General features: G+C 39.1%; 2 protein-coding genes across 3 annotated transcripts; both read right to left on the bottom strand.

Moving 5' to 3' along the window:
- Positions 1 to 214: 214 nt before the first annotated feature.
- SARC_07852 lies at positions 215 to 3722 on the bottom strand. Of its 2 annotated transcripts, XM_014298188.1 has the most exons (4): positions 3452 to 3722; positions 2962 to 3142; positions 2495 to 2801; positions 215 to 2198 (listed from the first exon to the last, which is right to left on the bottom strand). In XM_014298188.1, exons 2-4 carry the CDS (start codon positions 3056 to 3058, stop codon positions 1280 to 1282), a joined length of 1323 nt encoding a protein of 440 aa, XP_014153663.1. In that variant the 5' UTR covers positions 3059 to 3142; positions 3452 to 3722; the 3' UTR covers positions 215 to 1279. The 2 variants fall into 2 exon arrangements, with proteins under 2 accessions (XP_014153663.1, XP_014153662.1); XM_014298187.1 differs by lacking the exon at positions 3452 to 3722 and having other exon boundaries at positions 2962 to 3217.
- Positions 3723 to 7034: 3312 nt separating this feature from the next.
- On the bottom strand, positions 7035 to 14829 carry SARC_07851 (serine/threonine-protein phosphatase PP1-beta; the record flags this gene model as incomplete). Its single annotated transcript, XM_014298186.1, has 8 exons — positions 14455 to 14829; positions 12936 to 13141; positions 11805 to 11935; positions 11166 to 11251; positions 9654 to 9811; positions 8929 to 9013; positions 8105 to 8239; positions 7035 to 7124 (listed from the first exon to the last, which is right to left on the bottom strand). The coding sequence occupies exons 1-8, from the start codon at positions 14524 to 14526 to the stop codon at positions 7035 to 7037; spliced, it is 963 nt and encodes a 320-aa protein (XP_014153661.1). The 5' UTR covers positions 14527 to 14829.
- Positions 14830 to 15568: the final 739 nt, after the last annotated feature.

Below are 15568 nucleotides of genomic sequence, written 5' to 3'. Positions count from 1 at the left end.
CCTATACACCTATGAATATAGATATTTAGATATCTATATATCTCTTTTTATTTATGTAACGATATGCCAATTACACGAACGTGTGATGATAAGCTAACATCGGGTCTTACGCACACGCAAAGCCGGTATTTATGGTCGCTGCTTACAACAATATGCGTAGTCTGGACGCGTTGAAGTCAAAATATTGAATTAGAGTTTTGAGTTCAGACTATTTGTGGTTCTATATATTTTTTATTTTGTGGTTTTCTAATGGCAAATTGATAGTGTGTCGATGTTGTTAAGTGTGGGGAGCGTGGGTTGCTATGTAGCTACTGACAGCCTTCAAGTGGTTGCAGCTCCTTGACTACAACTCATTGCATAGAGGCATACTACTATGTCCCCTTCCTACACCCACTACTTAGTCCGGCAGGCGACCAGTATAAGTTAAGAATCCAACATCTACCCACACAGCATGTCTCACACCCATATAGACGTTACGTTACCATCTCACCTAAATACACATATAAAAAGAGATCAGACAACAGGCGCATCTGTTCGGAAACATACGAGCACAATTGGGTGAGCTTTCCATATGCATATATAATAGTGGATAACAGTAGTCAAGGGTGTGTGGTAGATATGGTTTGACTGTGTAGGTAGATAATCTTATTCCGATTCCTCCTCTTACTTATATGATGCGGCCATTCGGCGAAACAGGCGACCAGGAACATACCAGAACCCGATGCAGACGTCCACCGTATTGGGTTCTTCGGACCCATAGACTTGACTATACTCGCAAAAAGTATTTATACGGAGATAAATACGAACAAAGCCGGGTGTACAGAACAGAGTACGTAAAGACACCCGGTACCCGCACGCTGCGTCATACTTGTAGATAGTAGATGCCCTACCACCAGGCTCGGACGTGCATTCACTACACATACACTTAGCATTGGTCGGGGCCATCTCCGGGCCTATTCCGAACACGGTGTCCCTTTAAGTGTGTACCAGAGCAATCAAGTGAATCAGGGCCCAGACCCATACCAGACAGCACGCCTGTGTTTAATATTTAGCGCAGTATTGGTGTTTACGTACGCCTAGAAGCATATTGATGTCATGATTGTGTGTGTACCGATCAGCACATGCACTCTGCGGGCGTGATCGTTCCTTCTTCCTTCCTATATATCCAGGCTGAGGTGACCCCCTCTCTCATTTCACCCAGCATCTCTTCATTCTTCCCTCCATGTACATGCTGCACTGATTGTAACAAGCAACAATCATCACAGCACGACATTGCAGGCTAGACACACGCCGTGGGCGTTGTACAGTGTGTCACCATTCGTATCTTCCTGCCTGATCCCCCAGACGACACGCGCTTATTGGAGCGCCCGAGGACAGCAGCCAAGTAGCTCACGCGCTTACGGTCAGGCTTCGCTATACCTCCAGAAACTGTACCGTTACCCCCACCTACAATACCTAAACCACCAGCAACCGTACCGGTACTACCGCAACCTACGTTGCCCATACCTACACCCGCGTCTGTGCACACGTTAGTGTTGCAAACATTCGGCCGCATGCACGTGGTCTTAGTGGTGGCTGGGTTCCAGAAGTTCAAAGTGGGCGGTGCGGAGAACGACGACAACGTGCGCGAAGCCGGTGTAGGTGACGCACTAGCTTCCAGTTTGAAATCCATGTCCGAGTTGGCATGGACGTCCAAATCCAGGTCCGAGTCCACTAAGTCTTCGTAGGTCGTTGTAGCAGCCATATCCAGATCCTGTAGCATAGCGTCTTCGGGCCAAAAGGCCCCACTAGAGACCCCTTCGTCGATGCTGCTGTTGCCCTTGCAGTGAGGGTGGTCAGACAGTTCGGTACCCTGGTCTCTCAGGCGGGCTGGCAAGGTGTGCTCACCCAGCATGACGTCCAGATCACTCAAGCGGTCGAGAAGCGAGGCCCTTCCTCGCAGCTCGTCTGAGGCGCCTATCGCCACTGTAAGGGCGATGTAGGCCGCCTGTGACCCACTCTTGTCTGTGTATGCCGAGTATTTGAACAACTCTTTGGTGCCCAGATCAAGGACAAGCGCAATCTCCGTCTCGGAGAGCGCGTTGGTGTTGCGCAGGAATTCCAAGTACTTGTAGAGGAACGACAGCGATGAGGCCGACGACATCTCCCAGTTGAGTCCGATGAGAATCTTGAGTTCCATACGTTTAAGGTCAGACACTCTATACAAGAACAACGGGTATGGCAGAATGAGTATAATGCAGATAGAGAGAGTACGGTAAAATGTAGTCATAGGGTATGCTGAGGCGTGCTGGGTTTGCGTTCACGAACGACAATCTGAAAAGGAAGTGCTTTACGATGAATTGGATTAAGCTATGAGCGCCCTCATCCGAGGTCACTACAAAAACAACAACAACCCCCCCCGCCGCCCTGCCGGACTTGTTTATCAGACTGTGTAAGATGGTGCAGAAACCAATGTTGAATGCAAGTGAATCAAAGGGTCGAAAAATAAACATACCTCACGTTGGGACTACAAGCTCTAGCCAAATCCAAGGCCATAGGCAGACGGTTGCTCTCCTCCTGCATCTTAGCCGCAAGCATAAAGCAGGTGAATAGAACCAGGCGGAAGTGCTTAGATAACACTCGACGTACAGATAGGAACCGATCTAGGTAGGTTAGGGCCAAGAAGAAGGTCTCCTTGCTTAGATGGTACCCCACCTGTAGTTTGAACAATTCAGCGCACGCCTTCATGCGATCTTCCTCGTTCACGAGGTCGCAACGGTCGGCATGGCGGTAGCCAGCTCCATTTATCACATGCGATTGCTCTGCAAGGGTCAAAACAAAGTGTTGGGTTAGGAAAGTTCCGAAACATGCGAAATCCAACTCTAGTCTGTAGTCACTAAAACAACGCTTTAAAACCACAGGAAATTATGAGAATATAGATTAATAGAGAAGTTCAGTCACATAACGAATAGGTTTACTAACCTTGAGCCAAAGCTTCTAGCAGCAGCACGAGCCAGCGGTCAGCAGACCAGCGGCTGGCACGAGGCGGCAGGACAGACTCATCAGCTGCTGGGAGCATGGCGACAGAGATGCGACAGACAAAGGCACGGAAACGGGGGCAGAGGGGGGCGGGGGACGGCAGAGGGGTAATAGTGCGGACATTCTGAAGGTTATAAAGTGACAATGTGAGTGGTTTGAAGTGGTGAATGAGGAGTGGTGAAGAGTATAATGTAATGGCAACGCTTTGTATGCGAAAATGATTCGAGTATATTTGTTGGGGTGTTGGACGAAAAGTGACACCATAGAGCTTGGCGGAGATTGTAAAGCGTAGTTCGAATGATGTGGACGCAATAAAATAAACTTAAGCTAGAATGAAAACCCACTTGAGTGTAGGTGAGACCGTATATTAAACGGAAACGATAACGAAACCAGACAGAATGGTGGCAAGTTTGAGTATTAACAAATAGATTACCTGATAGTTAAATTAACTATTCACTGGTCTATCTCGTCATGATGGCAGGCGGATGTCAACCGAGACGATTATTATAGTTACTAGGATTGCGTAGGTGGCTAGAAGTGCAATTACTTTTATGTTGTAACCAAGGTAAATATATGCCGTTAATGATTACAGGCGGAAATATCAAGCTCACGAGTTTCAAGCTTCTCTATTAAAGCTGTATGTTAATGTACAGTAAATAGTTATCTGTATATTTCAATTAAAGCTCTCACAATATATATCATATTATATATATGTTATATTTTTATATAGAGATATATATAGATATATGTATATATATAATTAACATTTTGTTTTTATTTAACTCTTTAGATAGATTAAATACATATAATAATAATCAGCATTGGTCCTATAACCTCACTATAGGTCTATGAGGCGCGCTTCAAATATATCGGGGTGCTACATCACACCACATCACTGCGAAAATTACGTAGGTTGCTAGTATAGCCCGATCTCGGACTTTGCTCAGTGCGCCTGAGAGTCTGTTGAGTGTCTGATAGTTAGAGATGCAGTGGTGACTCGGACACTCGGTGACTACGTCTAGTTCTTTTTGTTAAAAAAAACAATTTTGCAGGCCGCTGCTGGGGGCCTGGCTGCTGCCCGTGCTGTTTTTCCTCCATAGCCTCAATTATTGCTCAATATTATTTTAGAAAATATATAAAAATAAAAATAGAAAATTGAGTCACAGACTCACAGTCACAGGCACAGCTATTGTATGTTTTTATTTTATTTTGGCATTATATTTTGTAAAAAAATAAAAAATATATCAATAATACCAGTTCAACTCCCGTCGGCTGTCCTTTTTGTTCCAATTTTTTTTCGTACGTGTACCGAAGAAAAAGAAGAAAAGTCACGAAAGTCAGTGTTGTTATTGAAATCAAACACTTCCAAATCCAATCCTCTTTATTTATAGATATTTATTTAAAGAAAACAAATTCAATTTTAAAAAACAAAATATTTAAAAAAAATCCTTATTCTGTTGCACTTTTTTTTTACTGTAAGAATAATAATTTGGATATCGTCACATTGCGTCAACAATAAAAAGATATAAAAATATTCAAAACTAATAGTGAGAGAAAACGGTGTTTACAACTGTGCTGAAATTGAGGTGATATTCCTTCTTCTCGCTCTCTCTCTCTCTTCTCTTCTCTCTCTTCTCGTCTCTCTCTTCTCAGTTTCTCTTATTTGTATGTGACGTGTCACGGGCTCGGGCTCACCCCCCCCTGTCAATAAAAGTCACACACACTTTCAGCAAGGCCTCCTGAAACGGGAGAAAACAGAAACAAAAACTGACCTCTGGAGGACTGGAGCTCTGCCTATTAGGGGCGATACGGACTCGCAGCCTCACAGGCTCACACTCCCAGTCTAACACTCAAAGCCTCACACTGAAGACGCACAGACACAGCCTCAGCTTGAGCTTTCAGGCCCTCAGCGCTTTTTAAAAGTAGCAGGTCTTGTCCAAAATACTCTAGCTAGTAGGGACTGGGCCTAACAGCCTGAGTGGCGGAGTCCTTGGCCCCTGCTGCCCGGCCCGGCTGCCCTCTGGGGCCTGGCTGCCCTGACCCTCCTGGTGTCTGCAGTTCTGCACTTTGTGAGTCTGCAGTCTGCAGTCTGCAGTCTGTAGTTTGTATTTACTCTCTTGTGTTTGCAGTCTGCATTTGCAAGGAGTTATTTTAATATTTGTTTACGTTGTATTTACATCCTCTGTATGTACTATTTTAATTAAAAAAACCCCAAAAATGGTATACAAATATCAGACTATCAGTTTAAAATTATTATAGATATATGTTTGTGTTCTTTGGTTTTTTAAAAATTATATATATATACAATTTATAATGTACAGAAGCCTTTTGGCCTCTTTTTTAAAAATTATTTTGTCTTTTCGTCTCTATTAGGCATTGGGCATTGGGTAGTGGGCGTCTTATTTTGGACTCTCTCTCTTGTATGGACTCTTGGCCAACCCAGAAGATCCAGAAGTTCAGAAATCAGAACCCAAAAGCCAGACTCATCAGAGTCAATCAACCACTGCTACCAGTAATATTACACACATATTGATCAGATTCTTGTATTTATGTGGCCAGTGGCATCATGATGGCTGGACTCAAGAGTTAAAAGACGCGAGACTCAACGCCTCAACGCCTCAATAGCTCACCACTCAGCTCCACAACAGCTTATATTATATATATAGCCACTCATTCTGTTTGTACCGACTACAACTTTCCAACCCACTACCGTGAATACCGACTCGAGTAGTCGAGTATCGACTAGTAGTGTCGGTAACTCGATAGTAAAAAATATATACTTTTAGTTGTTATAAAACACATGTGAGGGAGTCGGAAATAATTGTTGACGTGTCGGATATTATATGAACCTATATATATATAAGGAAGGGCCTAGAGACCAAGGGCGTCTAAACAGCGTACTCAAATTTCCTACCTATTGGTTCTTGAATTTTTTGTATTTATTACTCTGGGTATTTATGAACGAATTGTCTTGGTGGTGTGCAGGGTGTGGTCGAATGCACTTTATTAGGGTGTAGTAGAGCCCACTCAGCCCAGGCCCCAGGGCCTCAGGCACAGAGTTCCAGAGTTCCAGTCATTCACTAAAAAAATATTTGTTGTCAATGCTGATCATTGATCAGTGATTATTTACTGGATGAAACTAGTTGCTAGACTACGCATTTGGTACACATACAAGATATATAAATTTAAAACAAGAAATACAATATGGTCGTAAAAACAAAATTTGTATTTTTTACGAGAGAATAGGTAGTAAAAAACAAATTGTAATAAATGAATAGTGGGAAGTAGCAACTGGTGGAAACTGGAAAGGGAAAACCGCCAACCTATTGGGGGGTTGTTTTTGAAAATAAACAACAAACTATCTCGAAAACGGTCCGGTACTCCGGACGAGCTCTTGGAATTCGTAATTTTTGAAATACGGTTTTGGGAGTGCGAATCAAATTTCTTGAAATAGGTATATGAGTCATCTTCAAAAATTTCAAAAAAGCCAAAAAAAGTCTCGGAGTTATTTTATATTGATAGCAGTTCACACTTTGCATATGTACTTGTTATTGGGCAAATCGACTGCACGCCTTAACCTAAAGAATTACAATGGCCATTCGACGATCCGCAGATTCTACTGTGCGTAAGTCTATAAAAGGATATATATATATTTATAATTGTGTTCTTCTAAATATAGCTATCATGTTGGCCACAAATAAATACACCACACTGCTCTATTATGTTCTTTTCAGAAGGCTATGTTATTATGAGCTTTTTTTAATATTTAGCATAGAGTAGAGGGATCGTTGTAATCATCCGATGCTTTTGCTTCTCTCTCTACTCTCCCTAAAAACTAATAGAGAGAGAATCATTATTTGTACAAACAGTTGAAATGCGATGCGATACTGTGAAGTGTAAAGTGTAACACTACGATATATCCTCTATTTGATTTTTAAATTTTATTGGGAGGCAATCCCAATCGGGGCCAGTCGCTAAGCATTATGGGTAGTATATACATTTCTAAAAGAGTTGCATCACTTCTTTGCGCGAGGAGGAGTGGCTGGTTGGCGACTGGCCGCACCACCGTACGAGAACTTAGTCTTCTTTTCCGCCGGTTTTAAAATCTGCATAGTAGATAATCACGGGTTAGAACAGACACACATATATATATATATGAATACATACCCACACATATATATATATATTTATGTATACGTACACACGTATATATACGTACCCACCCACACACACACATATACACATTATGCATAGATATATATACAAATATACAGATGCAAACACTAATACACACATACATATTATGTATATATGTACATATATAAAATAATATAAAATAATAATAATAATAATATATATATAGTATATAAATACAAACAAAAAAACAAACATACACACACACATATATATATATACGATATTGCTATATCTATATACCCACAAAACACGCACACACACATATTTGTATTATGTTTGTGTATTTGACTAAAAACATATATGAATATGAAAAAGTATATATATATAAACATATAGACACACACACATATATTGATATTGATATATGTACATTAACCTCTACATTAGCATTAATACTAACACCAATACTAACATTAACATCAACATTAACATGACATATATATATATATACGTATACATAGACATGAACATATGTACATTTACGCATATACATATATATACATATACTTTAAATATACATACATAAAAAGATAGATATAGATACACGCACACATAAATATATTAATACTGATATGTACAAAATCGCAAACAAAAACACAATAGCACACACACACATATATATATATATTGTATAATATATAGATATAGATATATACATATACACACATAAAATACACAATATATACAGTGGTGAAGAAGGAATTGGCATACCTCGGTACGCAGATAAGACCTTTGTTTCGATATTGATAAATTGAATTGTGCAGCTTCAAAAACCTGAGTGCGCACACTAGCTGTAATCGGCCGGTACATACTACGCATACAAACCTTAAACAACGCTATACACACTAACAGGTTCACACGGTCTTGTACGAACACTTGGGACATTTACCTGGAAGGAGCACATCAATGACTCATCGACGCTCATCATAGCGCCGGCGTTATCGAATTCTCCACAGTAGTTGGGCGCAGAAAACAGCGTCACCAGTTGCCGGTTGGCGAAGAACTCGTAGCCGTCTTCAACCACCTGTTGACGAACAATGCATGAGGAATACGAAGCACAGATATCTCTGGATATGTATAACAATAAAGAAGGGTTGTATAAGAAGCTCCGCGATGACCGTATTCTATATGTACGTACACCATTTAGAGACACACATTGTCACTTGGCAAATACGTCGTACTAATACACAACTGACATACAAAGACTTGCGAACCCAGGCTAGACCGATTATGGACATATGTATATGATCGTGTAATGTTCGGTAAATGTGATGGAGATGGAGCGTGTGTGTTTGTTATAGTTGGATCTGTAAACCACGTCGAGGTACTAAACGTAGAGTACAAGCGTGCATACATACGCGTTGACACGGCGACAGCTTGATCAGTATTACATATCAAATAGGATTACGATATACATACATAATTGTACGTGTTGACAGGGCACAAACCCGATGAAAGCTTTAGAAACATAGAAGGCATGCTTGTACATACAGTACGCATGGTTTAAAAGTACACGCATTGAGACGGCACAAACCTGACAAGCACTAAAGGACTCGTATAGGTCGTGCTATAGTATAGTAAGCTCTACTTTTACGAATACGCATACACATTGACGAAGCATAAACCTCTCGAGCGCTTCAAACAAAGGTGAGATCAGGGGTATAAAAAACCCCCAAATTTGCACGTGTGTAAACACATCAACGCAATACCCACCTGATGAGCCCTACAAATCAAATCAAGATCGTGCTGTGCCAGAAAGTTAGCCACTTCTTCCGCACCGAATGTCCACGACACACCTCTGTGATTGAAAATAGAGCCAATAAAAGCGACACATAGACAATATTTGAGTCAATGAATGGAGATATATGAATAAAATTTGAGTCAATGAATGGATATATATAAATAAAATTCGAGTCAATAAATGATATATTGACAATAGTTGAGCCAAAAATAAGGGAATAAAAATAAAAATAACAAGGAACCGAGGCATAGTATATCTGGGCGCAACGTCTGTTCTCTCAAAGCAATTGATTGCTTGTGATATTGATTGCGTGGCGAATATGAAATACAGTCGCATGGTCAGCGAGCTGAAACGAAAATAGGTACACACATACATACAAACGTCACGTACTTAAAACTAACTTTAAATGCATAGTTGAATTCCCATAAGAACAAGTACCAACATCAATGTGCGTATGAGCTCAAAACACGCAGATACACACACATGCGATAATTAATCTGCACTGTAATACAACAAAATTCACATTGCAATACAACAAACACTCACATATGTGTTTGACCTCATGCCCACCCGCCATTTCTACTTACAGGTGCCGTGCCATACGAAGAAGTTTCCCATAGCGACTCCAGTTATAGACACAAGCTCAAAAAATAACTTTGGCATTCTTCATACAACGGTTTACATCTCGCCAACACACCTGTCATTATCACCCCAACTGGATATATCTTTGTCAGGATCGGACCATAATAAATCACACAACAGTCCAGAATCGGGTACATCCTGAGGCCTATTTAGATCTCGGATTTGGTCCATGTGTTTGAGATCCGGCGAGAGTCCTCCGTGGCAGCAGAAAATCTGTCGAGGCATACACAATATGCAAGCAGGTACACATATTATTATTTAGGTGTCAACTAACGATAATAAAGATGACAACAGCGACAAAATTGTATACAATATGCAAGCAGGTACACATATTACTATTCAGGTGTCAGTTAACGATAGTAAAGATGGCAACGGCGACAAAATTGTCGGACAGCACAAAATGGGCTTAAAACACCACAGAGGCGCAACAGAAGGTTAAGGTTATCGGCGAGAATAGAGGAGTGCGACGTGGAGCGGATTCGTTAATATGACATATGAGAAAATAAACTAGAATTGTATCATATGAGAAAATAAACTAGAATTGTATCCTATGAGACAGTAAGCTCAAATTGTATCATATGAGACTGAGATAGTAAGCTCAAATTGTCATATGAGACTGAGACAGTAAGCTCAAATTGTATCATATGAGACAGTAAGCCAAATTGGGTGGAAGTTGCGCTACAAAGGTAGAATATAGTGGCGACTTGCTCTACGTAGACAACACAACCGCTCGCATGGCTAACACACAAGAGTAAAAGTGTATGTGTATCAACACATAGAACGGGTGCCTACACTTGCACACACACATGTGTATGTTTATATAGCCATGTTTGCACACGGATACAAGTTGCATGGTTACGTATAAGTATGTCTATATAAACCATGTGTACATGGTATGTATACATGTCAATATTTTACAATGTTTGTACGTGTAAATTTCTGTACGTGTGTGAGAATCCATTTATGTAAATTGGTAGACGTGTGTAAAAAGTATATAAATACATACATTAATATATTGTACTACAGAAACAGACACCGACACAAGAACAAACATGTTTTAAATGTGATTAAGAATCTAAAAGTATTTTTCCCCATTTAACCTTATATATATATAAATAAGCATATATATATATATATATATATATCTACTATGTAGCGATTTATAATGTGTATGTGTATACGACGTGTTATAATTGTTCGAGCAAAAAGAATACAAATCTTGCATTCTGATTAAAGCAGCATGAAAAGACATACATATATGCGCATATAAGCAAACCAGTACACAAAAAGACCACACAAGGGCAGCACACAACCGCCTTTACGTCCATTCACAAGCACCAGAATGCATATGCCTACAGCGAGGTGAATGCCAAACAGCAGTACACTCGGAGCGTGTAGAACGACACCTTAGATGGCCGCAGGTCAGTGTGATGACACCTCCTCAGGCAGATACATATACACTATTGAAAGCGTATTTCATAAGTTATGGTGATGCATTTGTATGACCCACTACACGTTATCTTGTGCTGATACATCGTTCATAATGTAGTATGGCACATGCACACACCTTCTCATCTATAATGGCAGCCACAGGCAGGCAGTTGAAGCAATCTGTAAACGTTTTCCACAGCTTAATCGAATATCGGCGTTTGCCTGCAGTGAGTAATATAAGGCAATACCAGCACGATTAAAAGCCTTTGTCACAATTCTGATTCATTCGAATGATGGTATGGTGTAGTGTCATGCGGAGTGAATTGGGAATCACTGTATGTATATGCGTGTGCGTAGTATTCGATATTCGAGATTTGTGGGCAAAGCATGCGACAACCTGATGTATACAGCTTACCACGTGCTGAACTTCATATCACGAACGAAGTGAATTCTCCACAATAGTATCAAAATAACGAACAGTACAACTTTAATACGACACTCGCGTACAGAGAAATATACTACATACGCTGCAACACAACACGCAGGCGGTTTGTTCTTGGAAAATCCTCACATACATACACACACACATATACATGGAAATCCTCATATATATATATATACACACACACACACACACACACATATATATATATATATATATATACATATGCATATATACATACATACATACATACATATATATATATACGTGATGTTTAGATCAACATGAGTCAAAAAATCTCGCGCACGAGCGAAAAGTGAGGGATCAACATACACTCATCGTAGAAGCCATATATTCTGTTGATGCTCGCGCATTCGTGGTTGCCGCGGAGTAGGAAGAAGTTCTCAGGATACTTAATTTTGTAAGCGAGCAATAAGCAGATAGTCTCCAGCGATTGCTTTCCTCTGTTCAGTGTATCAGAAAGTGGGTCGATACAGGATTACAACCAGTTACGTCGTTTTATAAAAATTGCTGATTGCTCAAGGTATTAGAAAGTGAGTGGGGACAGGATTCTAATTGCAGTTGTGTCGTATTACAAGCGGTGCAGACGGTTTAGGATATGCTAATGGGGATAATAACGAGTCAGATCATCCATGGATTGGCACACTCAAACCTCAAGCTAATATTATTACAATCGTAGTTACGTTTCATAGGTGCAGGTCACGAAAAATAGCACGAGTTGTAACCACTATAATATATTATACACTATAGCATGTTTACCCCAGTTCAGTCGAAAAGGCAATGCAATACGGCCTCCTAGAAGTTGGAATGATTCTTATCGGACCAGCAGAGAAAAACAATCAAACTGGCGCCTTATACATACATACATACATACAAACATAAATACATACTTAAATACATACATACATACATAATGTATATATATATATATATATATATATAAAGATAACCACAGTGATACCATATACCATAACAAGACAATGCTTTGAAAAGGTCTACACATACCATTCACAATGTAACTGAGACACTATCACCACCTACACCACGCGAGAACAGGTCAGACTTTCTTGGTGTGTCACAATGCAGATTCAAGACTAGTCTTGAAATGTTTTGTAACCGCAGCCCTACTCGACGGGGATGTAGTCTTGGAACAAAATCACAAGCCACGGTGTTGATTCTCCATTCAAATGGCTTATTCGGATATATATCGTCATCTCTCAGTGATTGAACGCAAGCATTAATTTGAGCCGTCTGTCGACCACACATACGAACTGCATATTCCGTATCGACACACCACCGCAGGCGCTATAGCCACACTTCACGACCACACACACTAACCACGACTCCTGCACGAATTCACTACGAAACACAATCCCCGTACGCATATTCCTGAGTACATGGCGATTGTTTGTGACTTGCACCAATGCGTGGGCATCCACGTACCTGTCTACGTAGTCACCCATGAATATATAGTTGGCCTCTGGAGGGAAACCGCCGTACTCAAATAGCCTTAACAGGTCATAGTACTGTCCGTGTATGTCACCGCACACTTTGATTGGCGCAGCTAGCTCCAGAAGTACAGGCTGTTCTAAAAATATCTCGCGCGTCCGCATGCACAGCCCAATAATCTCTGACTCTAGAAGCGGTACCTATGGGTACAAAACGACGGATAAATATACACAACTATACGAGATAGACACCCATATAAGACCAAGGGAATAGTAACAATAAGAGTCGCGATTGTAATTAGGAATCCGACACAGTGAAGTAAGAAATATGTGTAAGATGGAACTAATAAAAAGTAAAGCCATGATTTGTGTATAGTATTTCACGTACAGCATGGGCGACAGCACCACATACAGCCTAAACGAGGCAGCACCTTAGCAAAAAGATCAAAGCGCAGAGAAAAGAAGACATACGGACTATTTCCACCTAACCCAGAAGCATAACGTACCCATACACACACACACACATATATATAAATACATTTACATGTATATGAATCCAAATGTTTAAATATAGCTTTGTAAATTTATGGTAACAATAAAAGTAGGATTGAACCATAAGAATAGATTGTATATATATATATATATATATATACATACAAACAAATGTATGTATACACAAACATAAAATATATACATCAAAAGATAAATATAAATAAAACCCAAGAACATATATATTAACATGTACTAATATAGAAAACACATATAAATATATACATATAACGATACGTAGATACATACGCACGAATATATACATACATACATATATATATATATATTACATGCAAACGTACACGCACATACATACAGGTATATATATATATATATATACATTAATAGATGCAAGCATACAAACGGACACATACACATGCAGAAGTATATACGTATATATTTCTTAATACACATATCCACAAATGCATTGTTTTGCAAACTCAAAAACATGCACATACGTATATGAAACAACACGAACAAACACTTGTGCGTATACACATTTATTGATATGAATATCTATACACATGCACACGCAGACATACCGACTCATACTATATATGTATTAATATATATATACGAAACACAATTCCGTACAAACTAACACAAATGTACATTTATATAACCTATATTCACACATATATAAATATAGACATATAGACATATATAAGTACATATATATAAACACACACACACACACACACACATATATATATATACAAACATACATACATATATACATACACACACACACACATATATATATATATAAGAAATATATACATATACACATATATATATATATATATAATATATATATATATATATATATATATATATATATATATAAATATATATATATATATTCATGATGTGTAAGACAAATAGGATCGAATTTATGTGGGTTGTGTAATAGCTAGCATGGTACTTCTACAAATGGACTTGCAGATACAAAAACACTGACTTACTTGTTTCCCTGGTCGGTTGCCGCGGACCTCCAGTAATCGCTCTATGATAGAGTCTAAGTTTAACATTTCCATGATTGAATATCTGTTTATATTAAAATCGTGTATGTATGTGTATGTGAATTACATGTAATACGTTGTTCAACAATATATTACACTGTCAATCAAAAAGTTTTGCGGACAGCTATATATTAGCACCCTATCCGAGTTTGCAGCACGCACACCTACTGTACTGTACTTTACTTTATTCGGTTCGTGTGTATGGACGTGATCGTTTCTATATTTTCCAGAGGGTAGGCACCGAATTATAATAGCATAGTGCAAGAGTGCATACACTACAATATATATCTTTATGAATGGCCTTTATGAATGGCTAAGCAGTACTGTGTGATACATGCTCTACACGTCTCTCATTTACATATAAATACACACATACTTCTTAGGACCAATCACACACACGAGAGAGAAAGAATGAGATCTGTTCCCAACGCCTTTGCAGCCTGCGGCTCTGAGTCTGCGCGTGCGTTCGTTTCAATAGAATTTGGCATTTGTTCGGATTTGTTCATAGAACCATTTTTCTGGAAATGTATTGAGTGGTTCTATATTTCCCAGCTTGTATGCGTACGTACGTTCAACGAGTTTGAGCAAATTTGAGAATAAAATTGGAACATAAACAAATAATATAACAACTTGTGTGGAAAAATAGAGATAGAAATCGGGTTACTCATCATGACATTCAAACTCGCACGGATTTAGGCGCCTTTAATTTTTTATATTTTTTAAATGTACGTAGCAATTAATATATTTTTTAAATAATGCAGGAAGTCTATATGTATGAATGTATTTACTTGTTGAATATCTTGTTGTATATGCGTTACATAGTACGTACTATATATCGCGCCCTGTGTTGAGATTCTGATATAGGACAGACAGTAGTGAATACCAAAAACGAATAACAACACATCTGGAACAAGATACGATACTATTGAAGCAGTGAATTTCATAACGGCTTGACACTATGGGTGCGTAGTTATTTTCTTATATTTACATATATATTTCTTGTTTCGATATATATATATATATATATATATATATANACACACACAATATATATATA

Source organism: Sphaeroforma arctica (genome assembly GCF_001186125.1).
Source record: "Sphaeroforma arctica JP610 unplaced genomic scaffold supercont1.653, whole genome shotgun sequence".
Taxonomy (NCBI): domain Eukaryota; class Ichthyosporea; order Ichthyophonida; genus Sphaeroforma; species Sphaeroforma arctica.
Note: the sequence above shows the minus strand (reverse complement) of the source record. Positions and strands in the feature narration are given on the sequence as shown.

Bases quoted from the DNA above. Each gene is read 5' to 3' on its own strand.
- SARC_07852 (XM_014298188.1), bottom strand. From the start codon at position 3,058: ATGCTCCCAGCAGCTGATGAGTCTGTCCTGCCGCCTCGTGCCAGCCGC. The intron at 2,802-2,961 runs GTTAGTAAACCT...TGACCCTTGCAG, and splicing joins GCTAGAAGCTTTGGCTCAAG to AGCAATCGCATGTGATAAAT. The intron at 2,199-2,494 runs GTATGTTTATTT...GTTCTTGTATAG, and splicing joins GCTTGTAGTCCCAACGTGAG to AGTGTCTGACCTTAAACGTA.